This window comes from Syngnathoides biaculeatus, chromosome 11 (genome assembly GCF_019802595.1).
Source record: "Syngnathoides biaculeatus isolate LvHL_M chromosome 11, ASM1980259v1, whole genome shotgun sequence".
Lineage (NCBI taxonomy): Eukaryota > Metazoa > Chordata > Actinopteri > Syngnathiformes > Syngnathidae > Syngnathoides > Syngnathoides biaculeatus.
Window position 1 is genome coordinate 581,483 of NC_084650.1, and position 27,680 is coordinate 609,162.

Consider the following 27,680-nt stretch of genomic DNA (forward strand, 5'->3'; position numbering starts at 1 on the left):
ACAAACTACCCCATTACCGCGGAGTAAATTAACGATCAATGGTGTAGCGCCGGAGAAAAGGAGTCGGAGGCGGAGTGTCGGACACAGGAACAAAACTTGTTTTATTGGCAGACATCAAAACACTACTCGCATAACGGGGGGAACTCTGTGAACTCGTCACTCCGGAAGAGCAACAACAAAAACAGTCCGTGCGGAACCCCGCACCCCAACTCGAGGTCCCGCGGGTGAATTATATTGTGGTGTTTACATAATTGACCCCTCCGTGGATATTGCGCAATCCGCGTCACTGACCAATCAGAGGCCAGAGATCTGCATAAACCAAAGCCCGTTTTTGCTCCCACCATTTTCTCAGACAACATTGCATGGTCCAATATAGGTTTAGTTAGCGTTTTATCGCGTATTTGGATTATTTAACAAAAAATATGGTTAAGAGGTGTAGTCACGGACTTTGTAATAGTGACGACAGGGATCCTGAAAGGCTAGTTGCTGGAGTTCGATTCGTACCCTTTCCAAAACCGAAGACCCAGTACGAAAAATGCCTTCGATGGATCAAAGTTTGTGGAAGACCGCATCATCAACTAAATCCATCTAATATCAACCGGAACAGATGTGTTTGCACGAAGGTATGCCTTATATTTGATTTTCAATACATGTCTCGTATAAAGGAATTCGAAGTTCTTCGCTAGCATAACATTGCTATGTGTGAACGATTAACACACTTATTCTTTGTTGAGAGATATATAGCGATGATCCGACTGCAGAAACATGTTGCTTTGTTGCCGGCTCGCGGCCGAAGCTTAACCAGACTGTGTTTGCACGAAGATATGCCCTATATTTGATTTTCATTACACGTCTCGTATAAATGAATGAGACGTTCTTCGCCAGCATGACATTGCTACGTGTGAACGATTGACACACTTATTCTTTGTTGAGCGATATTTAGCGATGATCGGACTGCACAAACGTGTCACTTTCTTGCCGGATCGCGCCCGAAGCTTAACCAGACTGTGTTTGCACGAAGATATGCCCTATATTTGATTTTTAATACACGTCTCGTATAAATGAATGAGACGTTCTCCGCTAGCATAACACCTCTACGTGTGAACGATTGACACACTTATTCTTTGTTGAGCGATATTTAGCGATGATTGGACTGCACAAACGTATCGATTTCTTGCTGGCTCGCGGCCGAAGCTTAACCAGACTGTGTTTGCACGAAGATATGCCCTAAATATGATTTTTAATACACGTCTCGTATAAATGAATGAGACGTTCACCGCTAGCATAACATTGCTACGTGTGAATGATTGAATGAAATCAGAAGCATGGCGTCTCTCTCAGTTAAGAATGTATTGTATTTAGAATCTATAATATATCGTTGATTTGAATGAAATCAGAAGCATGGAGTCTGTCTCAGTTCAGAATGTATTGTATTGTATTTGCCATTTTTACTGTTTGTCTTACGTCAGCGCACGTGGCATGACGTCACTTCTGGAGGCGTGGTTAAGTACCCTGTACGGAGGGGTCAATTCACCCGCGGGACCTCGAGTTGGGGTGCGGGGTTCCGCACGGACTGTTATTGTTGTTGCGCTTCCGGAGTGAAAGGTTAACAGAGTTCCCGCCGTTATGCGAGTAGTGTTTCGATGTCGAGCAATAAAACAAGTTTTGTTCCTCTGTCCGACACTCCGCCTCCGACTCCTTTTCTCCGGCGCTACACTGGTGACCCCGACGTCAGTCCCGGCGTTTTCGAGACTGAAACGAACATGGCAACCGCCATCTTCAAATTGCCGGAGTTTTGGGAGACATCCGCGGCAGCGTGGTTCGCACAGACGGAGGCTCAGTTTGTCCTCCGCGGGATCTCAGATGATTCCACGCGTTACTACCACGTTGTCTCAGCACTCGGGAGACGGCGCTCGCTAACAGTACTGTCACTGAGCCCCGGGCCCTGGCCGAGGAGGCCGACCGTTTCTTCCTGGCCACCCAGCGCTTCTCTCCTGAGACGCTGGCCGTGACGTGCAGTTACTCGCCTCCCGACGCGGGGGTAGCATCCAGCAGGGGCCCCATCGCCATCGACAGCCGTGCTGGCACAGGCTTGTGCTACTTCCATGCCCGTTTCGGTGCGAAAGCAAAGAGGTGCCGCGCCCCTTGCAACTATGACGCGTCGGGAAACGCCAAAGCCTACGCTTCGCAGCGGCCGTGAGCGTGGGCCGGCTGCTGATCGTTAAGGACACCCTTTCCGGGCGCAAATTCCTTTGCGACACCGGCAGCCAGAGGAGCGTCCTGACGGCCACTGCGGAGGACGCCGCTGGCAGGACTCGTGGGCCACCCCTACTGTCCGCTAATGGCTCCTCTATCCGCTCTTATGGCATGAGAACTGTGGACTTGTGTTTTGGGAGTCAGCGCTTCACATGGGACTTTGTCACTGCCGATGTCTCATTCCCTCTCCTCAGCGCTGATTTTTTTTTTGTGCCCACGGGCTGCTGGTGGATGTTAAGAGGGGCCGTCTGGCGGATGCACTGACTTTCTCCACAGTCGCCTGCGTCCGCAATGAGGCGACTTATGGCGGTCTCTCCAGTTCGCTCTCGGACGGCACCAAGTAGCAGCTCCTCCTTGGTGAGTTCCCTGGCTTGACACGGCCCACTTTCTCCTCTGCCACGACTAAACATGGGGTCGAGCACCACATTGAGACCAAGGGCCCTCAATTCACGCGAGGGCCCGACGGCTTGACCCCGAGAAGCTAGCAGTCGCTAAGTCCGAGTTTGCCAACATGGAGCGCCTGGGCATCGTCCGCCGCTTGGATAGCCCGTGGGCCTCGCCGCTACACATCGTCCCTAAACCGAGTGGCGGGTGGCGACCATGTGGTGACTTCCGCCGCCTTAACGACGCCACTACGCCCGACCACTACCCTGTTCCACACATTCAGGACTTCTCAGCCCACCTGGCGGGAAAAATCCTGTTCTCCAAGGTCGACCTGGTGCGCGGGTATCACCAGGTTCCCGTGCACCCCTCAGACGTTCCCAAGACAGCTGTAATCACTCCGTTTGGACTGTTCGAGTTTCTGAGGGTGCCGTTTGGTCTTAAAAACGCGGCACAATCGTTCCCGCTTTTAATGGATTCTGTGCTCAGGGACTTGCCATTTGTGTTCGTCTATTTGGATGACATCCTCGTCGCCAGCTCCTCAGAGGATGAACATCTGATGCACCTCCGCGACCTCTTCGCAAGACTTGAGCAGTATGGCCTGATCATCAACCCGGCGAAGTGTGTTTTCGGGGTGCCCTCTATCCAGTTCCTCAGGCACCTCATAGACAAGAATGGCGCCTCGGCTTTTCCCCGACCTCACTCGGCTCGGGGCTCGGGAGTTCCTGGGGACGGTGACTTTCTACCACCGGTTCATCCGCCGGGCAGCCCACATCATGCGCCCGCTCTATGAGGCTCTTAAAGGCAAGGCCCCCAACCGGGATGTTGAATGGACGGCCGAGAGGATGGAAGCCTTCGAGGCTACGAAGGCCGCGCTGAGTCGGCCGCTATGCTGGCCCACCCGACCCACGGGCCCCCTGTCGCTCTCACTACCGACGCATCGGACTACGCTGTTGGAGCTGTATTCGAACAGTGGGTCGGCAGCGCTTTTTTCAGCCGTCAGCTGGTCCCCAGGGAGCGCAAATACAGCACGTTCGATAGAGAGCTCCTCGGCCTCTGGCTGGCGATCCGCCACTCCCGCCCCCTATTGGAAGGCCGTGAGTTCACGGCATATGTGGACCATAAACCCCTCACTTTCGCCATGTCCAAGGTGGCCGAGCCGTGGTCCGCCCGCCAGCGACGCCAACTGTCATTCATCTCGGAGTACACTACGGAGATCCAACACATTGCCGGCAAATCCAATGTGGTCGCGGACTGCTTCTCCAGGGCGATCGTCGGCATTGTGCATCTGGATCTCGACTACTCTCGCATGAGCGCAGACCAGGCCTCGGACCACTGGGTGCAGGCCCTCAAGACTTCTGACACGGGTTTGCGCCTAGAGGAAGTCACGGTTGGTGACTCGGGCGTCAGGTTGCTGTGCGACCTCTCGACTGACCAACCTCGGCCGCTGGTCCCTGCAAACTGGCGGCGAGCTGTTTTCAAGGCGGTCCACAACCTCTCCCACCCCGGAAGTAAACCGTCCGTGAGTGTGGTGGCCCAGAAGTTCGTGTGGCGCGGTCTTAAGAAAGATGTGCAGGCCTGGGTCGACTCGTGGGTGGCCTGTCAGCGGGCTAAGGTGCATCGCCACACAAAAGCCCCCTTGGAGCCCTTCGCTGTCCCCGAGAGGAGGTTTGACCACGTCAACGTCGACTTGGTAGGTCCACTTCCTCCCTCGCACGGTTTCTCCTACTTGCTCACCATGGTGGACAGGACGAACCGCTGGCCCGAAGCCGTTCCCCTCTCCTCGACAACGTCGTCAGACGTGGCCCGGGCGTTCATCGGCACGTGGGTTGCGCGCTTCGGGACCCCGTGCGACCTTTCCTCCGACCGTGGCCCTCAGTTTACCTCTGAACTCTGGAATGCAGTCGCTGAGAGTTTGGGGGTCAAGCTGCACCGCATTACCGCCTATCACCCCCAGGCGAACGGTCTCTGCGAGCGGTTCCACTGCTCCATGAAAGCCTGCGTGCCAGCTTGACGGACGGCAACTGGTTGGATAAGCTCCCGTGGGTCATGCTCGGCCTCAGGTGCGCCCCCAAGGAGGACCTGTTGTCCTCATCCACCGAACTTGTCTACGGCCAGCCGCTGCGGGTCCCCGGCGAATTCATCCCGGACGCCACAGCACCCTGGTCCGCTGGAGGCCGCAAAAGCGTTCGCGCCGGTTCCCACGTCACAACATGGCACCCCAGCTGCCCGGCTTCCCCGTCACCTGTGCTCTGCAGATTTTGTGTTTGTTCGTCATGACGCCCACCGTGGACCTCTGCGCCCCCCATACGACGGGCCGTTCAGGGTCCTGGAGCACGGGGATAAGAGCCTCCTCGTGGACATTGGCGGCAGACCCGAGAATGTTTCCGTGGACAGGGTCAAACCCGCGCACCTGGACATTGCCCAGCCTTTGGGGTCGTCCCCCTTTGCCCTGTGCCCCTGCGCCTGCCTCGGTGCACTTGACCCCACCTGGGCCCTTGTCCCGTGACTCAATGGACAGTGCGGCCCCGCCCCCCTCGGCCCCTACAGTGCACACCCGCCGGGGTCCGGTCGTCATCCCTCCACAGCACGAGGATTTTGACTATGGGTGAATTCTGGGGGGGCTTGTGTGGTGTTTACATAATTCACCCGCGGGACCTCGAGTTGGGGTGCGGGGCTCCGCACGGACTGTTATTGTTGTTGCGCTTCCGGAGTGAAAGGTTATCAGAGTTCCCGCCGTTATGCGAGTAGTGTTTCGATGTCTGCCAATAAAACAAGTTTTGTTCCTCTGTCCGACACTCCGCCTCCGACTCCTTTTCTCCGGCGCTACAATATAAATACCACAATGGTACCGGTTTTAAAACCGGTTAATCGTTTTTTTGCTCCAGCTGTTCGGTTAAAACCGGTTATGAAAGTAAGCGTTTTTTTTGCGATACCTCGTCCCCACACCTCTAAACATCGCCTTTATTCTTAAAAAATGGGAACTACCACATTTTTCCTCCATTCTTTAGGCATCTTCTCGCCTGCTAGTATTCTGTTGAATAAATTGGTCAAAAACTCCACAGCCATCTCTCCAAATTGCTTTCATACCTCCACAGGTATGTCATCAGGACAAACTGCCCTTCCATTTTTCATCCTTTGTCAGTTTGAACTTCCCCTTTACTAACCATTGCCACATCCTTCCCATCTCTATCCCTCTGTCTGGGCAACCTGTGGGGATCCTTTTTCTCCTTCTTTCGTGTACTACCTGGTGTACATTTCATCATATGCCTTTTGTTTAGCCTTCACCACCTCTCCCCTTGCCCTACGTCGCATCTCAATGTATTCCTTTCGCCTCTCCTCAGTCCTCTCAGTGTTCCACTTCTTCTTCGCTAATCTCTTATCTTGTATGACTCCCTGTATTTTGGGTTTCCACCACCAAGTCTCCTTCTCCCCTTTCCTACCAAAAGACACACCAAGTACTCTTCTGCTTGTCTCTCTGATTACCTTGGCTGTCGTAGTCCATTCTTCCGGGAGGTTCTGCTGTCCATCGAGAGCCTGTCTTACCTCTTTCCGAAAGGCCACACAACATTCTTCCTTTCTCAGCTTCCACCACATGGTTCTCTGCTCTACCTTTGTCTTCTTAATCTTCCTACCCACCACCAGTCATCCTACACACCACCATCCTATGCTGTCGAGCTACACAACCACTACTTTACAGTCAGTTACCTCCTTCATCTTACATCGTCTGGACAAAATATAATCCACCTGCGTACTTTTACCTCCACTCTTGTAGGTCACTTTATGTTCCTGCCTCTTCTAGAAAAAAGTGTTCACTACAGGCATTTCCATCCTTTTTTGCAAAGTCCACCACCATCTGACCCTCAATGTTCCTTTCCTGGATGCTGTTGTTATGGTCCGGCCGGTCCAGCCCTGGCTGGGCGGGTCCCAGCACACCAGCGCTGATTAGGAGGCGCACACTTGCGGCTGATCCTCGTTGATTAACCACTGTATTTATAGGACCCAGGGGACGACTGGTCTTCGCATGTCCCGTTCCTGCACTCCCGGATTCTTGATCGTGAACCCTGGTGTACCGACCTCTGCCTGTCGTCCGACTGACCCCGTAAGGTTGATGTCTTTGATAGTCCTGCCTTCTCTGATCGATCTCCCGTGTACCGACCCCTGCCTGCCCACGGACCTGCTCTCTACGCCCGATGTCCTGACTACCGCTGCTCCACTTGACTGTCTGCCTGATCCCCAACTTTGGACCGAATAAACACTTTTCCCAAACTGCCTCAGCGTCTCCGGAGTCCTGCATTTGGGTCCTCCTCCGTACCAATGGGTCGTGACAGCTGTACTTACCCATCACTTCTTCATCACCTTTGTTTCCTTCATCATCATGTCCAATTCAATCTGAGGCAATCACAACTCTCTCTCTGTCTGGGATGCTCAGAACTACTTCATATAGTTCCTTCCAGAATCCTACCTGTGAGGCATAGGTGCTAATCACATTATACACAACACCCTCAATTTCAAATTTCAGCCTCATCACTCGATCTGATACTCTTTTCCCCTCCAATACATTCTTAGCCAGCTCTTCCTTTAAAGTAAGCCCTACCCCATTTCTCTTCCCATCTACTCCGTGGTAGAATAATTTAAACCCTGCTCCTAAACTTCTTACTACCTTTCCACCTGCTCTCTTGGATGCATAGAATATCAACCTTTCTCCTAATCATCATGTCAAACAACTCCTGAGCTTTTCCTGTCATAGTCCCTACTTTCAAAGTCCCTACACTTAGTTGTAGGCTCTGTGCATTCCTCTTCTTCTGCTGACGAATCCGGTTTCCCTCTCTTCTTTGTCTTCGACCCACTGTAGCTGAATTTCCACCGACGCCCTGCAGGTCCACAGTGCTGGAGGCGGGCATTGTTAACCCAGGCCACCACCGATCCGGTATGGAATTCTTCAGATGAATTCTCATATTTGTCTGCGACAATTTTATGCCAGATGCCCTTCCTGACGCAATACCTCTGCATTTATTTGGGCTTGGAACCAGCCGACAGATTGCACTGTCTTGTGCCCCCATAGGGCTGCATTCAAGAGTGTCATACTATGGAGGTGTAAATAACCAAAATCGTTTACAGGACCTTTAAGACCAATTGAAAAATCTCGAGTATAAAAATACTTTTAATACAGAAAGAAAGAAACAGTTATGAGAAACAGTACTTTCATGATGGCTATTAGTAAATGCCCTTCAACACTTCATTACATTGGTTGCCACTCCCATAGTGATCTGACACTTTTAAAGCTATTGGAGCTTGAACTTGTACTCTACGAAAGAACAGGGAGTCCTCAACCGAAGTCAACACTCATTAAGTAGTTGTTGCAAACAATAAGTGCAGTTCAAAAAAGAACTATTTATAGATCACTGAAGATACTTGAATTTAGAGATTTGAGTGTAAATTGCTAAGAAAGATGCATGTTGCTGCAAATAGGTCATGAAGGTTTTGAAATTTGCACGATATTTCGTCAAGGTGGTGGCAAGAAAACAAGTAAGTGCTTCCAGTATTGTGCAGCAACTCAAAAAACATAGTGTACATTAACTGGCCATTACATTAATACAGTGATTCCCAACCAGTGTGTTGTGCCACATTAGTGTGCCATGAGAGCTCTTCTGGTGTGCTGTGGGAAATTATCAAATTTCTCTTAATTTGTCATAATATAGCACAGCTGTAGAGCGTTGGTCTCGCAGTTCTGAGGACTGAGGTTCGAATCCCGGCCTGTGTGGAGTTTGCATGTTCTCTCCGTGCCTGGGTGGGTTTTCTCCGTGCACTCCAGTTTCCTCCCACATCCCAAAAACATTGGAGACTCTAAATTGCCCCTTGGTGTGAATTTGAGTGTGACTGTAGTCGGTCTCCAGATGCCGTGCGATTGGCTTGCAACGAGTTCAGGGTCGACCCCGCCTCCTGTCCGATGACAGCTGGGATTGGCCCCAGCACGCCCACAACCCTTGTAAGGATAAGCTGCTCAGAAAATGGATGGATGGACAACAAATAATGTATCTTTGTCCATCATTCGATAGTAATGGCATATAAAGACAGACAGAACAAATAAAGGTTCTTCTATTACACAGCAGAAAGTGTATAATTGACTTGTGTGTGCACTTTTTGTAACATTTTTGTTTGTTGTTGTGTCGTGAGATTTTTCAAACTTAAGATATGTGCCTTGGCTCAATAAAGGTTGAGAATCTCTGATCTAAGATTCACCCTTGAGGTGTGTTAACGATGTTTTTGCCCCCTTGTGTAGTTCTACATCACTGCAAACAACCACAATTATATATTGTTAGGTAATACTGACTGTATCGATCAAAACAGAGCATCATCTTTGTAAAGATAAAAAAACTGAATTGCGAGACTGTGTCACCACCGGTGAATCCCTGTTATCCGTCAACCAATTAAAACATTATGTCCACTTGCACAATGTCATGATACGAAACAAAGAGCTTTGTTAACAAAAAACAAAACTGCCAAAACAAAGCCAATCATATCCAGTTTTGATTGACAGGTGAGAGGCATTAATTTAACAACAGGTTTAATTAGGCAAATGTTTTTTTTGTTTGTTTGTTTTTTTGCAGTGGTATTGAATTACACTGCATCACATCAACAGCTCTATTTATTTCCTGGTTTCTGATAGGTAACTACACGAGGTAACCGAAATACTGTACTCAAAACATCTCTCAATATAATGCACTGCAATTCTACACCATAGCAAACAACCACAATAGTAAACTTAATGTGCAGCGAATATGTTTATCACAATTGTGCATCTTTGTAAAGGCAGAAGTTTTTGCATTGGATCTCATAGATAATTACATTAAAGTGTGGGGAAACAAGTGTGTAAAAGACAGATTTCACTGGCATTATCACAATCAGTGCTTCCTTCCTGTGTTCTTCCTCTTCAGTGCCCTTATCCAGGCAGGAAGACCAGGTCGGCGCGCTGACACTTCTTTCTCTTCCTCTGCTGTCATGCACGGCTTCTCCTTCTCATCCTCCAATTCAGAACCCAGTTCTGTCCCATGTTCCTCCTCTGAGTCCCAAATATCCTGATCCACTAAAACAGGTGGTATCTCCTGAACTGTCTCTGCAAAATGAACTCTCCGATTGGGCTCCACTCGTCTCTGAAACAAAGAAAGAGGTGTCTAAGTTAAAAAAGAAAAAAACCGCAAATTCACTGAATTTTTACAGAATTTGGTCACATACATAAGAGCCATACAAAGAAAAAGAAGCCGGTATACATTTGGGGAAGGGAGATGGTGGGGTGGCGAATCGAAGTAGTTTTTGGACTCGATAGAACCAAAATCTGAGTTGAGGCTTCTTCTCCTCAGATTTCTGTGACAAATGGCTTTAGAAATAGGATGGTTGGCCACGGCAGCACAATCAGTCTTCAACAGGTAGCTATAAATGTGCATATAATTTAGTTTTTCTAGATTTTTTTTTCACGAGGACTTGAGATGAATATCTTAAATGTTTAACATTGTTTTTGCCTTGTAAGGTGAAAATCTCACCATGTGCGCATTGCTTTAGCTACACGCTAAGGGCAGAAAATCAGATGCCCATTCAAAACACATCCTCATTTCACTTTATTTGCAGACATGGCAGTCCCTCAGCAAAGTTATCAGCAAAATATTTGAGGAGAGGTTAGGTTAGGCTGTCAGCTTCACTGGTCGACCATGAGGCCAAGATTGAGGAACTCTCTCTCAGAGTTTCCAAAAATTACCCTTACCCTTTTGCTTTCCCGTGACAAATCTGCATTCTGGTATGTGGAGTGCCTGAGGACACCCTTTGGCACAGGACAACAAGGAAAAAGATTTGAGGGAACAGACAGTGTTGAAGATCCATTTGGACTAGAAAAGGGTGTTTTGTTTTGTTCGTCTGCGTTGTCCATCATGTGGCTGTTTCGCAACTCTTCTGAAACTGAAGATATAGTGGTTTCCACCCATTAGTTTCATCCTTGAACTTCTATTATTTATGTTTGTGTTAATTTTGGATTTCTGACCTCCCTGCCCCTCTTGCGACCAGTCCATTTGAGACATCTCCGCTGTGTGATGTTGTCTCTTCCTGTTGACTCTGGTGGTTGGAGGTGAGTCATCCAGAATGTCTGCTCGCTGCCGACAATACCACAATATGATCCAAAGTGTTATTCTTGCCTACATTTGTCAGTGCTGTGATCCCCAACCAATGAACCCTGGCACATTAGCATGCTTTGAGAGATCATCAGGAGTGTGGTGGGAAATTCTCCAATTATATTGAATTGATCCCAAAATATTAGTTCTTTACCACTGGGTTCAATAAAGGCTGGGAATCACTGCATTGAGGATACATATTAATATCTTTCGTGTTGGGCAGTGCGATTAACAGTTAATTGGTATCTTACCTCCACATGGGAAATTCTTGGTTGGACAAGTGCCCTCTCCTTCAATTGCACATGTGATTGAATTTGTCCTTGTTCCATTGGCTCTGATTGATCAGCATCACTGTATACTGTGTTGTTCTGTGTAGGCACTTCTGGAAGGTTCACGCTAATGGGAACATTATAAATTGGGAATGATTCGCGACCCCTGAAGCTCCACTCCCTGTTCACACCTCCTGATTGGTACACGCGAAAGGTGGATGGACCATTACGATTTGGTGTGACACTCAGACTGCTCAATTTCTTCTCTTGTGTTTCCTGGTTGATTGGGGAGCCTGAACAGGAAGGGCTCAGAAACTTGGCCCACTCTTGACCCGACACAATCTCCTCCAGCAAGCTGACGGAGCTGAAGCCAAACTGAAAGTTGTCGCTTGATCTGGAAGGAAAGAAAATTGAAATTCAGAGCACGCAGTTTGCTGCAGTTAAAAAATTATGACATTGGCCTGATTCCAAACAGTTTATGAAACTGTGACTTTAAGTATTACAAACAAGACAAAGCATTAAAAACAAGACAATACATCGTCAGAGACTGATAATAATCATTTGACATATTGGACACTTTATTGTTGTTCAGTTAAAGTTACTTTGATTGCCTTTAATTATTCTCATTCATCCAAGTAATTTCATTCTCAAGACACTGAATCAATCACAACTGAAAGGTTCTGGTATTCTTTAGCTGCTGATCCAGTCTGGGTAAATCATTCCAAACACATAGGGTGTATAGGAGAGTTCTCGCCAGAGTGTTAGTGTGGAAACCCAACTTTTTATCTACTGTCCACCGATCCAATGCCCTGAGAAAGGTACTATGCAGCCACTGTTCCTCCTAACTGGTGAGCTGGATCTTATCCCAAGATGACCTTGGCTAAGAAGCTTTGTAGACCCTAGAATGGTCGCCAGATTGCGTAAACAAAACACTATTCATGCTCAGATTCACACCTATGGATAATTATGAATTTTCAATTCATCAAATGTATATTTTTGAAATTTAAACACAAATGTGGTGGATGTCAGCAGTTATTATTATAGTCCCCAAGTCATACTACATACGTTGTTTTTTTTAAATTTCAGGATACCGATAATTCTCATTTCTCGTCCAGTGTACGATCTTCATTAAATAAGTATCTATGTATTCTCACAAAGTCAAAATAAGGATATGACGAGAGTTTCTTGGCAGAGGCTACCAGTGATAAGTGTGACACATCAAAGAGCGGCAGGAGAAAAAAGGCCAACTACAGACACATTGCACGCATTGATTACCTTATAAATGCGTCAATCGTGTCATCCTCTGATTGTTCAGTAGCATTTTCACAACTATCCAGTGAGGGGAGGGTCAATTTTGCATCTTGATGGGATGTGTTCAAGAAATGGCTTTGTGCTGAAGTCTGGGAATCAATCACAAAGAGGATTTTATATTCCTGCAAGGAAATCAATTAACTTTGTACAACTCACCTTGTTCATCCCACCTTCCTTGGGCTCATCTTTTCCTTTTTTACCTGCCCTTTCCATCCACCTTTCCTTGAGTTTCTGAGTCCATCTCCTTGCTTGGTTTTCAGATGATCGCTGTTTTCTCTTGGTCATGCTGCTGATGCCTTTATGGGGTATCATTTGCATGTTTTTCGATTTGGACAAATCTCCAAATCCTCCATTTTCCGTGTGAAAGGATTTGTTCCTTTGACTTCCCGCAGCAAAATCTGTACTCCCCCATGACCAGTCGTGAACATTGTTTTGAAACCCATTATTGTCCTGGTCTTTATATCCAGATATGTTGTCCTGTTGTTCCCCAGTATCAGTTTTCCCAAAGGAAGGGAAGGTTTTTGCCAAAAACTGTTGCCCTGTTGAAGCGTTGGACATCGGAGGCAACGTGACATTCTCCAACACCGTGTCTCCGTCCATCTGGCTCCTGTCTCTCTGGGGTGGGAAGAAAAAGTGACCCCTGTACTGTTCTAAGTCATGAACTGGCTGAAGTCCTTCTCCATATTTGGAGGTCAAACTAGTATCCACGGAAGATACCCCAAATCTTTTTCCAGGAAGGCTAAACACGTAACCATTGGTAAGATCAACTTCTTCCTTTTTCAGGTTCAGGACTGTTCCCACTCCATCCGTCCCTAATGTGGAGGCATGGGGGAGCTTTTCACCTGTATGCTCGCATGCATGCCTTTCTCTTCCAGGCTGGAGTTTCAGTCTCTCCAGCATGGACTGCAATAAGGCCTGACTGTCTGGAGGATTGCTCGACTGAGACATCTAGTTGCAAAATTATGAGACTTTAAGTCCAAAAGTGTTATTATACTCTGTATGGGTCAAGATACACCTCTTAAGTTCTTTAAGGAATGTGGTTGAAAACTGAGTTTGTTGAATGCATGTTAAAAGAATCACAGAATAAATAGTTGTTCACTTTGGATAATATAGTCAGTTACCATGATTTATTCGCTCTTTTCTCACCTCATGTTATCCTCTTCTTCAACTAGGATAGAACGTTTACATATCCACAAGTGAGAGCTTCTTGGGAAAGTGGATGCCATCCTGTGCAAATTTCTTCAGTGTTCTCAAAAACCTTTCCAGAAATATCAGCTGAGTCCAGCCACAGTTTCGCGAGATCCTTCACTTTTTTCCCCTTTGTTTTGTCGTTTAAATTGTCCATCTCTCCACGTCATATTCAGTGGCTCCACTCAGTTCAAGCAGACATTTATGCCAGCACTGATGGGCGGAGAGATGGTGAACAACGACGTTCCTGGTGTTAGGTGGAACACCAAAGCGGACTGACGAGAAAGACCAGTAAGGTGAGATAATTGTGCCCTTACAGTATCTCTCAAGCGCTCTCTTTATATCCTTTCCAACTGTATCAATGGTCCCACTTGAGTGGTGGAGAGAGCATCTGTGGGAGCTTCTGCTACCAATTAGCTTTAGAGTTATTTTTCTTAACAACAAAATGCCAACAGTGTTGAATGGATTAAAGGTACTAAAAGTACCTAATGGCGTTTAGAGGAACCAAAAATATCGAATAGCCTAAAGTGGAGATGATTATGAGGGTTGAGTTGAGCAGCCTTTAAAGGCAATTTTGCCATAATAAAACAAATGGAAAACTTGGGTTGGCTATTTACCACAGAAGAAGAAGAAGTGGAAGTTAGAATTATGAAAATAGTACCACGAGAGTCAAATTATCCATCCATTCATTTTCTTAGCCGCTTATCCTAACAAGAGTCACGGGAGCACTGCAGCCTATCCCAGCTATCAACGGGCAGGAGGCAGGGTACACCCTGAACTGGTTGACAGCCAGCCGGAGAAAACCAACGCAGGCACGGGGAGAACCTGCTAACTCCACACAGCCGAGGCCAGGATTTGAATCCGGGTCCTCAAAACAGTGAGGGCAATGCTTTCCAGCTGCCCCACCTTGTCTCTCTAGAGTCACATTAAATTGATTGAATTCAATGTTCTGTCAGGGTGGTGGTACGTATGGAAGAGTATTGCTGCTATACCATCCAAAAAAGAAAAAAGGGGGTTTCAGTAGGAGCATGTTAGCGCAGCTGTAAAGCATTTGCCTCACAGTTCTGAGGTCCTGGGCTCGTCCCGGCCCTCCCTGTGCGGAGTTTGCAGGTTCACCCCGTGCCTGTGCGTGTTTCCTCCCACATCCCAAAAACATGCAATATAAATCCATCCATTTTCTTCGCCACTTATCTTCACGAGGGTCGCAGGAGTGCTGGACCCTATCCCAGGGCACATGGAGACAGACGATAGGCGCACTAACTATCACACCTAGGGGCAATTTAAAGTGTCCAATTTATATTGCTGCGATTGCCTGGGAACCCGTTCTAGGTGTACCCTGCCTCCTGCCCGTTGACAGCTGGGGTCGGCTCCAGACTCCCGACCCTTGTGAGGATAAATGGCTCAGAAAATTTATGTATGTATGTATGTGTGTATGGATGGATGTTCTCTCAACCATAGTTTAGTCTTCAAATAAATGACAATTTGCACTTATTTCAATGCGCATGCGTAAATTAAAACACGCCTCTATTTGATAGTCGGTCTTTCCGATTGGTACACAGTGCGGAAGTGATTTGTTGCGGCGTAAACAACACTGATGGTTACGGAATCTTCCCGTCGGGTCGCAATTTTATATTAACGGAACGGAAAGTATTTTCCAAAACAGACTATGTTCACGGTATATGGATTATATTCTGATGATGTGCCTCCTTAGCACGTAGCTACTCGTTTAGTTGCTACTCAAACTACTGTAGCTGACCAAATGGACTGCGTTGTAACGGGCGGAAACGTGAAAGGTAGACAGTTGCGCGGTTCCTATTCATTAATTATATTGTTTTGTCTCCTTTCGTGCCTTGCCTTTATCCTTTTGCAAGTTCTAATCATACTCTATGTGGGTATGTACGGTGCAGTGTTGGCCAAAGCTATCAACTCCTTGTCCAGAATCGGTGACGAGCTCTACGTGGAGCCTCAGCCTGATGGAGTAAGCGTCTTTTAATGCACTTCCAAGGACACTTGTTTGTTTATTTTGAGCGTTGTCGCTTTCTTCTCTGTTGCAGCTATCCCTGCGAGCTGTGAACTCCTCTCTGTCCGCATACGGCTGCTTCCTGTTTGTGCCTCTCTTCTTTAGCAGGTGCAGACCGTTTGTGTATATGTATCAGTGAACGTGGTCCACGTTTGCATGAGATATGTTGACAGCAAGAGGACCTCTTTCTGTTTTTTGCAGGTACACTGTTCCCAATGGTCATGGCTTCCGCTGCAAGATGTTAATAAAGGTGTTTTAGAAGATAATAATTCTATCTATCTATCTATCTATCTATCTATCTATCTATCTATCTATCTATATCTATCTATCTATCTATCTATCTATCTATCTATCTATGTGGAGTTTTCATGAATTCCCTGTGCTTGCCTGGGTTTTCTACGGGTTACATACTGTGAAGGAAGCTTGAATTTGGATTGGTTAAAGAAACAATTCTATTGCTAATAAATCTTATACTACATTGACCAGGACTGCTGATTCTGAAGACCCTGTGTGGGCCAGATTAACATGGTAACACTAAGAGGCTGCAATCTACTTGAATAAAAAATATTGAAGATACATGTACTGGAACCAGTGCAATCAAGAGAAAAGCTACAATATGAAAAGACTAGACTTAATATGTACAGTTTCATGGAACAAATATTCAAATGTAATTTGTAGTGTTCCAGCCACCATGTAATTGTTTAGTAGATGAATAGTTTAATGCCATGCACAGTAATTCTGAATGTCCTTTTGTGTGTGTGTGTGTGTGTGTGTGTGTGTGTGTGTGCGTGTGTGTGTGTGCTGGTGTTTTTAATATACAAATATCCAGAATGTGCAGGCAGTGTTCAGGTCTCTGGCATCTCTGGAGAAGATGGTGGAAAAGTGTCATATCCAGCTGGACAAGCAAAAGGATCGCCTCACCTTCACGCTACATTGCAAACATGGTATGACCACCTCACCACCTCCTCCCTGTTAGCTCACATCACATTATAAACATGTCTCAACTAATTTTGCACTGACACATTCTTCATTTATTTGCATTACTCTGCTGTTTTGTTATCTGCAGGCCTCTTGAAGACACACAACTTGTCTTTCCAGGACACTGAAAGTTTACAGGCCGTGTTTGATAAGCACAGTTGTGCAAATGTATTTCGAGCCATTCCAAGGTTTGTTTCTGAATAGGGATGCACCAACTTTTACTTTACTTGTACATATTTTTTCCTGACCGAGTATGAGTAAGAGTACTGTACTCACATTTGATGACCTGCAGATACTGAGTACCAATTCTTAATTATGCTATCATGCCTTGCTAATTGATGAAAAATTTCAATTTAATCAAATATTCTTTTCTTTCTTCTTTTAATGTGGCATAACTTTTCCTCAAATATAACAAATTTAATTTTTTACACACACAATCAGATATTCATGGAAAAAACTTGTAGTGAATATGACCCAAAGACTGATTGCCTCAAAGATATGGAACATCGAGGCAGTCATTAAAGCAAAGGGATTGCCAACCATGTATTGGAGATTAACATACTGTTTTGAAAGAACCATATTTTGATTGATACAATGTGACCCTGATTTCTTTTTTTTTTGACTACAAACCATAAATAAATTGATTGGAAGCTCAAATTATGTAAAAATAACCAAATATATACTTGAAATTATTTTGAATTTTGGGCCGACAATCTATTTTGTATGAAAGTTGAGTACTTTGAATGGAATTATGCAAATACACTTTTCAATTCTATTCTTTTTTTTTTTACTGGTCTGTATAAGACAGACTGCTATCAGTGGCCATTACATTGGAGTTCACAAAGTTTCCAAGTACAGAATCGACACCGATATTGCATTCCTATTGTTTCACACTTGTTAGGTTTCCTGTGGCTCATATTCATTTACCAAATGTGAGGGAACCAGAATTGGTACATAAACATTGGAAAGCAAAAAACAAAAAATACAAAATGAAATTCACTCACTGTCATTTCTTGTCTTTCTAAGGTTGCTGGTAGAGACGGTTGCACATTTCCCCGTATCTGTTGAGGAAGTAACTCTTTCAGTCAGTGATGAACGAATGTTGCTTAGGAATCATGTGGATGAAGAATTAGGTGATTCGAGAAATGTTTTCAATTGATCAATTGTTCAAGTGAATCTGGAATCCAAAAAAAGGATCTGATAATTGACACATTGATATGGTGTTTTTTCCACTCAGCGCAGTCCAAGGCCATGCTGACTGAACTGTGTCTGGCCTCTGATGAGTTTGACAGTTTTGCTGTCCAAGCACATATCAGCGTCACCTTCTGTCTAAAAGAGCTACGGGTGAGAACTAAAGAGTTTTCTTAAGGTGGTTCATTGTGAGAAAAAAGGATTGAAGAGGTTTTTTTTATGTTTTTGTTTTTCTTTTGTCATCCCTTCTCCAGGGTTTGCTATATTTTGCAGATAGTATTGGTCTCCCTATTTCCATGTACGTCAATGAACCAGGCAGGTATGCATGATGATTTAAAAAGCAATGTTATATGAATGGACATCACTGTTATTTATTGACATTTGTCTGTGCTTGTGTTTTTGTGTTTGTTTGTTTCAGCCCTCTCGTGCTCTCGGTATCAGACAGCGTCCTGGAAGGCAACTTTGTGCTGGCCACACTTTCAGACAATACCAGAAACAACACAAGGTAACCAATAGCCCTGTCTCTATCATTACTATATTATCATTGGATAAATGGACACTATAGTTTTTCTGGACTTGATAAATCATCATTATTGTGGTGAGCCAGCAAGCGAATTGATCACATAGTGTGAATAGGTGTTAGTGGGCTCGTGGAACGCCTGTGGACTGACACACTCTTTCTGGTGTTGGCTCCGTCCAATTCTCCACAGCGCCTTGCTCCATATGCAACTAGTAGAGTGACACAAATGAGACATTTCAAGGGACGTTAACTTTTGTTGTCGCGAATTAACAAAGTAGTGAGTTGAGCTAAGGAGCTCACTCCACTGTGGCGATGTTGAAAAAAATCTGGGGTTTGCTCCATATTATTGTTGTTTTTGTTAATGGTTATGTTAACCTCAGCGGCATAGGTTATTCACACAACAGTTGATGACAGCAAACGTCAATGTATATTTCATTGACAAGTAAAGGAATCGTGTTCCGTGCACCAACCACACAGTTGTCGGGTTTACATGGATACCATTTTGTCATTCTGATTGAGATCATTCCATTTGAAAATCTCTGTTCAAGTGTTTCATGTGACATGATCTATTCAGAATGGTTGTGTACATGATATGGACTACATTTAATCAGAACAGGTGTGTGACATGCACGTCGTCATGAAGATCACTTCCTATACTCATCTGGAAGCCCGTCGTCTATTGAGTACACATTTTAAACGCTTGATTGAAAACAAGTCGTGAACAACAAGATCTTGTCACATATGAGCTCCGTTGGGAGCTGGCATATTTACGCTGTGTGTAAACAATGACGTCACCGCGCATTTACCTTGAAACAAAGCGTGAGCAAACAGAGCTTTTACCTTTTGTGTCGAATTCCAGAAAATTATTCTGAACAGTTTGGGAAAATGACTATTCTACCTCTTTGAAACCAAATAAATCAGATTTGGCCTGTTTATATGGAGTATTTTCATTCAGTTTGACGTTCTTGGAATAGAAGGCTACATGTAAACCAGGCTAATCTTGCAGCTCTTTATTCTTTATTTTGGACCCAGGGAGCTCCATTTCAGAGTAAAGAAAAACTCTTTGATCGATAAACAAGAAATTAATTTAGAGTTACAATAACAATACTGATTTAAAAGCCATAAAATACATAATTCAAAGTAAGGTAGTGGGCGAATGGTCTGGCTCGAAGTTTTGAGGATCCAGTTCAAAAACGGCCTCGCCTGTGTGGAGTTTGCACACACATCCTCAAAACATGCATGGTAGGTTAATAGAAAACTCTAAATTGCCCATAGGTGTAAATGTGAGTACAACTAGTTGTTTTTTTGGTGTGTCATGCGATTGACTGGCAACCGCGTCAGGTTGTACCCCGCCTTTCATTCAAAGGTATGGCAGGGATAGGCTCCAGCATGCCTTGTCAGGATAAGCAGTAGGGAAAATGAATTAAATAGTACAAAATAATAAGGGCGAGCTTTATTTTTCATGATTTCAGAGGCATTAAAAACACTCTTTATTATAAATTATCATGGCATACTACCAAACATCAACAAGGCTTTTTATAAGTATTTACTGTATATGCAACCAAACACACACAAAAAAAAAGTTTTGCCAACTTGGCACAAACTGAAAAAAGTCTTTTTAACAATCGGGACAATCAAGGAAAGAATACAAAAATGGCAAAGTTTGTTTCTTTCCTCTTTCGGACGCTGTAGGCTTGTCACTCAATCCTTTCAAAATCCCACATGCCCTGCATGAACTTTCAGATGTAATCCAATACATATTTCCTCCGAGGCCTTTTTTATTTTATTCTATATTTTTCTCCCTCCTCTTCTCACTCCCCCCACAACATGTGACGCTGGACCTCTGATGCTGCTCAAACCAATGGCAAGCTAGCAAACCCCTGAAGGGCGGCGGATCCCGTTTGGTTTGCTGCTACCTCGTAACACAGTGCGGGTCAGACAGCAGAGACATGCATCCATCCATTATGTTAGCTTATCCTCACAAGGGTCGCGGGAGTGCAGGAGCCTATCCCAGCTTTCAACAGGCAGGAGGCAGGGTACACTCTGAACTGGTTGCCAGCCAATTGCAGGGCACATGGTGACAGACAACAGTCGCACTCACAATCACACCTAAGGTCAATTTAGTGTCCAATTAATACATGTTTTTGGGATGTGAGAGGAAACCAGAGTGCCTGAAGGAAACTCGCGCAGGTATAGGGAGAACATGCAAACTCCACACAAGGGGCTGGGATTTGAACCCCGGTCCTCAGAACTGTGAGGCCAATGCTCTACAGCTGCGTCACCATTCTGCCTGGCAGAGACAGTGTAGCCCAAATAACACAAAACACACTATACCTTTATTTATTTATTTTTTTCAAGGAACTGCATAATTTTATGGCCAATTGCATGTTGCACAGGTTGTGATCAGTTCCAAGTTAAAAGCAATGAGAAAGTGACAATTCCAGCGAATGTCCACTGTATGGAATAGGGGCACATCGGTGTTTATATAGTGGGGGAGGGCCTCATGCCGAAAGTATACACCCCAAGCCGCATTCATCACGGTGCTAGTTTTAAGCCCCATACCAGAAATCTGGCCAACTTAGGTGGAGGAAAATAATTTTATATCACAAGCATTCACTACTACCGGTTAAGTGTTCAGCACTTGTCTTCAATGTTGAATCATTTTTAATGATTTAGAACAAAATAAGGATATGAGTTTGGTTGCACTTTATATAATCAAGGGTTTTAAATTGGTATGGTACTTTCTCGGCACCGATTTGGGATGGTTCCTTTTTGTTCCACCATGACCTTGCCTCAATGCACACATCAAGATTGTTAAGGCATGATTGGATGATTTTAGTGTGGAAGAACTAGACTTAATAGCCCCAGTCAACACAAAAACATGACAGAACATATAGTGAGTGTTTTGAATATTACCATGCACTTTCTTTTCAGGTATCATTTAGCTCAGGGGTGCTCACTGCATCAATCGATCATGAGGCAGTTTTGGTCGATCGCGGGACGGTGTGCCAAAAAAAAAAAAAAAAAAAAGACATCACCCAATTTTCTCTCTAAACTGCGGGTGTGCAGAAATGCGCACTGCTGATGCGGTCTCGCACAGATATTCTGTGTTGCGTGCAACAACAAAAAATCCAATGCAAATTAAAAGTATAACATACAGCTACAGTGAAGAAAACAAGTATTTGAACACTGCTATATTGCAAGTTCTCCCACTTAGAAATCATGGAGGGGTCTGAAATTTTCAGTGTAGGTACATGTCCACTGTGAGAGAGAGAATCTAAAAAGAAAAACCCAGAAATCACAATGTATGATTTTTTTTAAACGTTTTATGTAATACAGCTGCAAGTAAGTATTTGAACACCTGTCTATCAACTAGAATTCTGACCCTCAGAGAACTGTTAGTCTGCCTTTAAAAGTCCACCTCCACTCCATGTATTATTCTGAATCAGATGCACTTGTGTGAGGTCATTAGCTGCATAATGACACCTGTCCACCCAATACAATCAGTAAGACTCAAACTTGTAACATGGCCAAGACCAAACAGGGTTCGCACGCGGCCCTAAAAGTCCCTAAAAACCCCTAAATTTTCGAAGGTGCATTTAAGGGCTCCTGAAAGTCCTTAAAAATCCGCGAAAACTGGTCAAGCCCCTAAAAAGGCCTTAAATTAAAAAAAAAATCAAAGGGAGGACCTCTACTGCCAAAATTCTCCCTAAAAAATTATCTTTTATTTAAAAAAAAATAGCGATCTGTCTGGCGTCCAAAACAGCTGGAAATTGTCAACGGAAGTCACCGTGTTAACAACTTGTCGCCATCTTGTCGATATTCCATTGTTTGTTTCCGTGAGTAGGCATTTCACTTCGTCTTCGTTACGACGTAGCGTAGTTCTTTCATCGATCCAACTTGTATCATGGGGAAGTGCATTTTTCAATATGCTTGGGTTGAAAGTAAGGAGTTCGGGAGCTGGGTTCGTCGAGATCCAAAAGATCGGCACATGTTTTACTGCCAACTGTGCAAGCAGAGTTACCAGCTTGAAAAGATGGGCGTCAAAGCGCTGGAGTCGCAAACGTAAACGTAGTTCAATACACGAAGATGGACTCAGGAAAGGCAGAGATCGTGTGGACTTTAAAAGTGATCTGCAGCCATTACAGTTACAAATCTTGTGAAAATAATTCGAAAGTGTTTGCAGTCATGTTCCCAGACAGTGACATTGCTAATTACTACCACTGTGGGGAAAGGAAGACTTCGTACCTGGCTACATTTGGCATCGCTGCCCACTTTTCATCTCTACTGCCTCAAAGCCAAAAAAGCCAGAATCGAGACTGACATATCTATGCTTATTGAGAAGGCTGACATCCTGTGTGAGGAGGCAGAAGAAAAGAGGAATCTGAGGTTTATCACAGAGGCCAATGCACTTAGAGGCAGAGCAAAGGACAAGAGAACCACTTTGGCACCTCAGCAGCAACAAATAGAGGAGGCACTGGGTAGGCTCAAGGAGCTAGAGTAGGGGTGCTGAGACAGACATCAGTAGAAAACATTTGTGTTTATAGTTTGTAGTTAGAATCAGTTTTTCTGTATCCTGTTATGTGACAATGGTCATATCAATGAGAACTACCACAAGGGGCGACAGGTGATTACTGTCACAGGTACTGAGGTACTGGAACCTTTGATGAACCAAGAACAGCCGATGGGACCATTGGGTGAGTCTTTTTGCCTTACTCTTGATTTCCCACAATGGCCCTAAATTTTTCGTGTCAGCCCTAAATTTTTTCCGTGTCGGCCCTAAATTTTTCGTGTCAGCCCCTAAGAATGCCCCTAAAAAGCCCTTAAATTTTTTGGGTCTGACTGAGTATGAACCCTGCCAAAGAGCTGTCCAAAGACACCAGAGACAAAATTGTACAACGCCACACGGCTGGAAAGAGCTACGGAGAAATTGCCAAGCAGCTTGGTGAAAAAAACTTCCCCTGATGGAGGAATCATTAGAAAATGGAAGAAGCTAAACATGACAGTCAATCTCAATCAGAGCGGAGCCCTATGTAAGATATCACCTCGTGGGGTCTCAATGATCCTTAGAAAGGTGAGGAATCAGCCCAGGACTACATGTCAGGATTTGGTCAATGACCTAAAAAGAGCTGGAACCACCGTTTCCAAGGTGACTGTTGGTAATACACTAAGACGTCATGGTTTGAAATCATACATGGCATGGAAGGTTCCCCTGCTTAAAGTGCGACTGTCATGAAATTGATGATTTTTGGTATATTATTAATGAAAAATCCACAGCCAATATGGTCCCATGTGTTTTTTCACCACAAAACATGATTTTGACGTATACAGCTTTTTGTAACTCCCGCCATGAAAATCCTCTCGAGGGATTTGTTTTCAAGAAGAAGCAGGAAGTGATGTAAAGGACAGCAGCGCCCCTTAGTGGACTCGTTTGTTTCCATTAGTTTTACCTCCGGGAAGGTAGCTCGTTGTTCCTTCGTATTAGCCAAAATGCCGGCTTGAACACTCGGGAGAATCGAATTACCCTTCATAAGTTTGCAAGAGACTCGGGATCGCAAAAAAACGCTTACTTTCATAACCGCTTTTAACCGAACAGCTGTAGCAAAAAAAACGATTAACCGGTTTTAAAACCGGTACCATTGTGGTGTTTACATAATTCACCCGCGGGACCTCAAGTTGGGGTGCGGGGTTCCGCACGGACTGTTTTTGTTGTTGCTCTTCTGGAGTGACGAATTCACAGAGTTATGCGAGTAGTGTTTTGATGTCTGCCAATAAAACAAGTTTTGTTCCTGTGTCTGACGCTCCGCCTCTGACTCCTTTTTCTCCGGCGCTACAACTTCTTGTAAAGTACTCCCATACTTTGGAGCATTTCCTCAATGCCATGTTTGATGTTTCTTTGATTTAACTGAATGTTCTTTTGAGTCCAACTTTACTCTAACAGCGAAAGTTGAAAAAAGTGGAAATGATTTTGAAAAAATAGCGCAATGTGGAGTACCGGAACCAGAAAAAATGATAGGAAATTTTAACAGATTTCGAAAGTCCGATTACGGTTTCGGTTTTAAAAAAACGAAAACCGGTTATAACCGGTTATTTGTAACCAGTTGCGATCCCTACAAGAGACCCTGTTCGTTGTGAAAAATGGATTGCACGGGTGCAGAGGACGAGAGTTTTGTGGGTTCTAAATAACAGGTCGGTGTGTATACAGCTAGTAAAAAAACATAATGGTTTGGGGCGGACCACATAATTGGTCACTCATAATGTAACAAAAGATCCGCGTACGTATGACAGGCATGCTAAATGTGTCGATGTGCGAGTCGGACGGTGTCTGACAATGCCGCGCTCAGCCACATGCGACGACAATGCCGTAAAGCCCCTGGCTCAACGGTGTTGTTCATCGCGGACGGTGGCGACTATGAACAACGCCCTAAAGCAGCCCGGCTCACCTCCGTGATAAGCCACCTCGGCGGCAAAAATTAACCACACCGACCGGGGCGCCTCATCCGGCGATCACGGCTTCGTCGAATAACAGTTTAGGGCGGACCACCTAATCCGTCTCTCATTACGTAACAAAAGATCTGCATACGTATGACAGGCGTGCTAAATGTGCCAACACTCAGCCTCGTCTCGATAGTGTTCATTGGGTACTGCGGTGGCTGTGAACAACCCTCTAAAAGCAGCACGCCTCGGCTCCATTACGTGCCACCACGGCGCCGAAAATCAGCCACACCGGCTGAGGCGCCGTGTTCGGCAGTCACAGCTTCTGCGAAGGCTGCGTGTCGGGCTTTGCAACGGGGGCGGCTCTGAAGAACCCAGCCGAGAATGAGTTACTCAGTCGAGTGCGCGCATAAAGAGCCCCGGCTCGACTGTGTTGCTCAGTACTGCGGCGTCTGTGAACACCCCTCTAAAGCAGCACCGCTCGGCTCTGTCATAAGCCACACCGCCCGGCTGCGATGAGCCGCGATGGCTCATCTTTGCTGCGGAAGTGGATCGGACAGGGATGCGGTTTGGCCGTGATCGCATATCTGAATATGGCTCGAAACAATAGTGTAATATTGCCCCGGTAACTACACTCGGCTGTGTGGCGTTTGGTGTCAGAAGGGGCGTCGGAAAAATCCGATTATCTCTGTTGTTCGGCTTCCATAGTAGCAGGCACTGCGTGTTTTCAACAGTGGAAGTGACGATGACATCAAGGACAGAGGATGCGACCAATATGGCGACCACTTGGATGTTGAGGGACACTCGTTTGCGCATGAATGACGCACAATCCACTCACATTTATTTTTTCGTATAGACATTGAAGTGAATACTGTTATATGTATTTTTCATTACAATATCTATTTGAGAATGTTTATAGGGATGACAGTCCCACTTTAAACCAGCACATGTCAAGGCCCGTCTTAAGTTTGCCAATGACCATTTGGATGATACAGAGGAGACCAAAATGGAACTTTTTGGTCATAATTCCACTAACCGTGTTTGGAGGAAGACGAATGATGAGTTCCATCCCAACAAAACCATCCCTACTGTGAAGCATGGAGGTGGTATTATCATGCTTTGGGGGTGTTTTTCTGCACATGGGATAGGACAACTGCACTGTATTGAGGAGAGGATGACCGTGGCCATGTATTGTGAGATTTTGGAGAACAACCTCTTTCCCTAAGTCAGAGCATTGAAGATGGGTCGTGGCTGGGTGTTTTAACGTGACAATGACCCGAAGCACACAGCCGGGAAAACTAAGGAGTGCCTCCATAAGAAGCATATCTAGGTTCTGGCGTGGCCTAACCAGTCTCCAGACCTAAACCCAATAGAAAATCTTTGGAGGGAGCTGAAACTCCCTGTTTCTCAGCAACAGCCCAGAAACCTGTCTGATCTAGAGAAGATCTGTTGGAGGAGTGAACTAAAAAGCTGAAGTCTTCAAATGCTGATGGTCTCACTTTTGTCCAAATAATACTGTAACTGAAACGACAGATAAAAGGAAGCATGTAATTATGTTTGGGACAGCCTGTATATGTCTCAATTTTCGTTTTGTTTTGTTTCACAAACCATTTTTATAACTTCCTTTTTTTCAATCCCATTTCCTAATGGCACTCCTCAAGAGGGCCCACTTCTCCGCCACCCCCTCCCGACGACTTTATGAACGACGACATGGACTCCTATCTCATCGCCATGGATACCAGTGTTGCACCGGGTCCATCCACACCTGAGTCCACAAGTTCAAAGCAACACATGGTAGCCAATCACAGGTCAAGGCTGCGCGGTGAAGGTCAGGAGGAAGAGGAAACTGCTGACAAAGATGCGCCACCAAACAAAAAGGTTAATTTTTCGCCTTTCTCTAAAAATGAATACAGTTTTGCCTTGAGATTGAAGTTAATTTCTTCTCTAACATGCTTGTTACTCAAAACAGTCATGATTTCTCATATTTGAAATAAATGGAAATGTCATTGATGTGTACAAGCATCCCCCCCCAAAAAAAACAAATGTGTGCCATATTTTTAATGAGGAAATTAGTACGTTATAATATTGTACTTCATAAAAACATAGTGAAAAAATAATGTACTAGAATATAGAAGTAAAGAATTACAGTTTGTGCATCATGATTATTCATTGTGACTCCTGGTATCTGCGACTTAACACCCAGAAGGGGAATATGAAAGCCATGTGAATGAAGAAGTTTCACAACTACTATAAAAGTGACTCAGTAAGATGGAGTAATTTGTTTTCAACTAGGATTTTTTTGTTTTGTTTGTCAGTCTACATGTGTTGATGCACCGTTGGTTTTCCAGATTAAAGTGTCATAATACCGTCACAGAGATGTTATCCCTCATCTCACTGACAGGATTTTGCAATATTTGTTGGCATTAAGCTTCGTGAACTTTTCTAAAGAAAACAATGTGGCTCTTTTATACACACCCTGAGCAATTGTCTTTTTTTTTTTTAATACCTCATTTGTAAATGTCAACTGGGACACCTCTTTTTAGCCTCTGTTTTAAGAAATTATTCACTTTCTATCACACTGCTGCTTGTTTTGAAGGAATTTTAGATGAGTTCACTGCTCCCGTTGGACACCCTCATCTCAATTTTTTGCTTACAAGCCAAAGCCCCCCACCCACCAAAAAAAGAACAGCTCATATCTAAAAAAAATAATAAAAAAAAAAGACAAGTTGGTTCACGCATATCTCAAGGCACCACTGTAGTTATAAAAAGGATTCTACCACCAAGAAAGCCTGAAATTCTGATATTCATTTTCCTTTTGTGTACCATTGCAGTTCTGTTCCTTGTTGTTTGGATCGGTTCTTCATCTGTCGTCTCAGATGAGCATTCAACCAATGAGCAACCAGGAAGTGCTTGCCAGTGACAGTGAGGACGACACATAAACAGTCTGACTGAATGATGGTATATATTTTTTG

The 27,680-nt window shown here is 44.9% G+C and overlaps 2 protein-coding genes across 4 annotated transcripts; one reads left to right on the forward strand and one right to left on the reverse strand.

Moving 5' to 3' along the window:
* Positions 1-337: 337 nt before the first annotated feature.
* rad9a (RAD9 checkpoint clamp component A) lies at positions 338-27,666 on the forward strand. Of its 3 annotated transcripts, none has more exons than XM_061834037.1 (13): positions 338-623; positions 13,549-13,860; positions 15,472-15,542; positions 15,619-15,692; positions 15,786-15,834; positions 16,414-16,528; positions 16,651-16,750; positions 17,589-17,695; positions 17,800-17,906; positions 18,008-18,072; positions 18,172-18,258; positions 26,370-26,586; positions 27,540-27,666. In XM_061834037.1, exons 5-13 carry the CDS (start codon positions 15,823-15,825, stop codon positions 27,645-27,647), a joined length of 918 nt encoding a protein of 305 aa, XP_061690021.1. In that variant the 5' UTR covers positions 338-623; positions 13,549-13,860; positions 15,472-15,542; positions 15,619-15,692; positions 15,786-15,822; the 3' UTR covers positions 27,648-27,666. The 3 variants fall into 3 exon arrangements, with proteins under 3 accessions (XP_061690021.1, XP_061690022.1, XP_061690020.1); XM_061834038.1 differs by having other exon boundaries at positions 13,741-13,860; XM_061834036.1 differs by lacking the exons at positions 338-623; positions 13,549-13,860 and adding an exon at positions 15,111-15,357.
* On the reverse strand, positions 8,624-13,553 carry zgc:113229 (uncharacterized protein LOC550612 homolog). Its single transcript, XM_061834035.1, has 6 exons — positions 12,533-13,553; positions 12,341-12,465; positions 11,048-11,459; positions 10,670-10,778; positions 10,397-10,587; positions 8,624-9,791 (listed from the first exon to the last, which is right to left on the reverse strand). The coding sequence occupies exons 1-6, from the start codon at positions 13,322-13,324 to the stop codon at positions 9,543-9,545; spliced, it is 1,878 nt and encodes a 625-aa protein (XP_061690019.1). The 5' UTR covers positions 13,325-13,553; the 3' UTR covers positions 8,624-9,542.
* Positions 27,667-27,680: the final 14 nt, after the last annotated feature.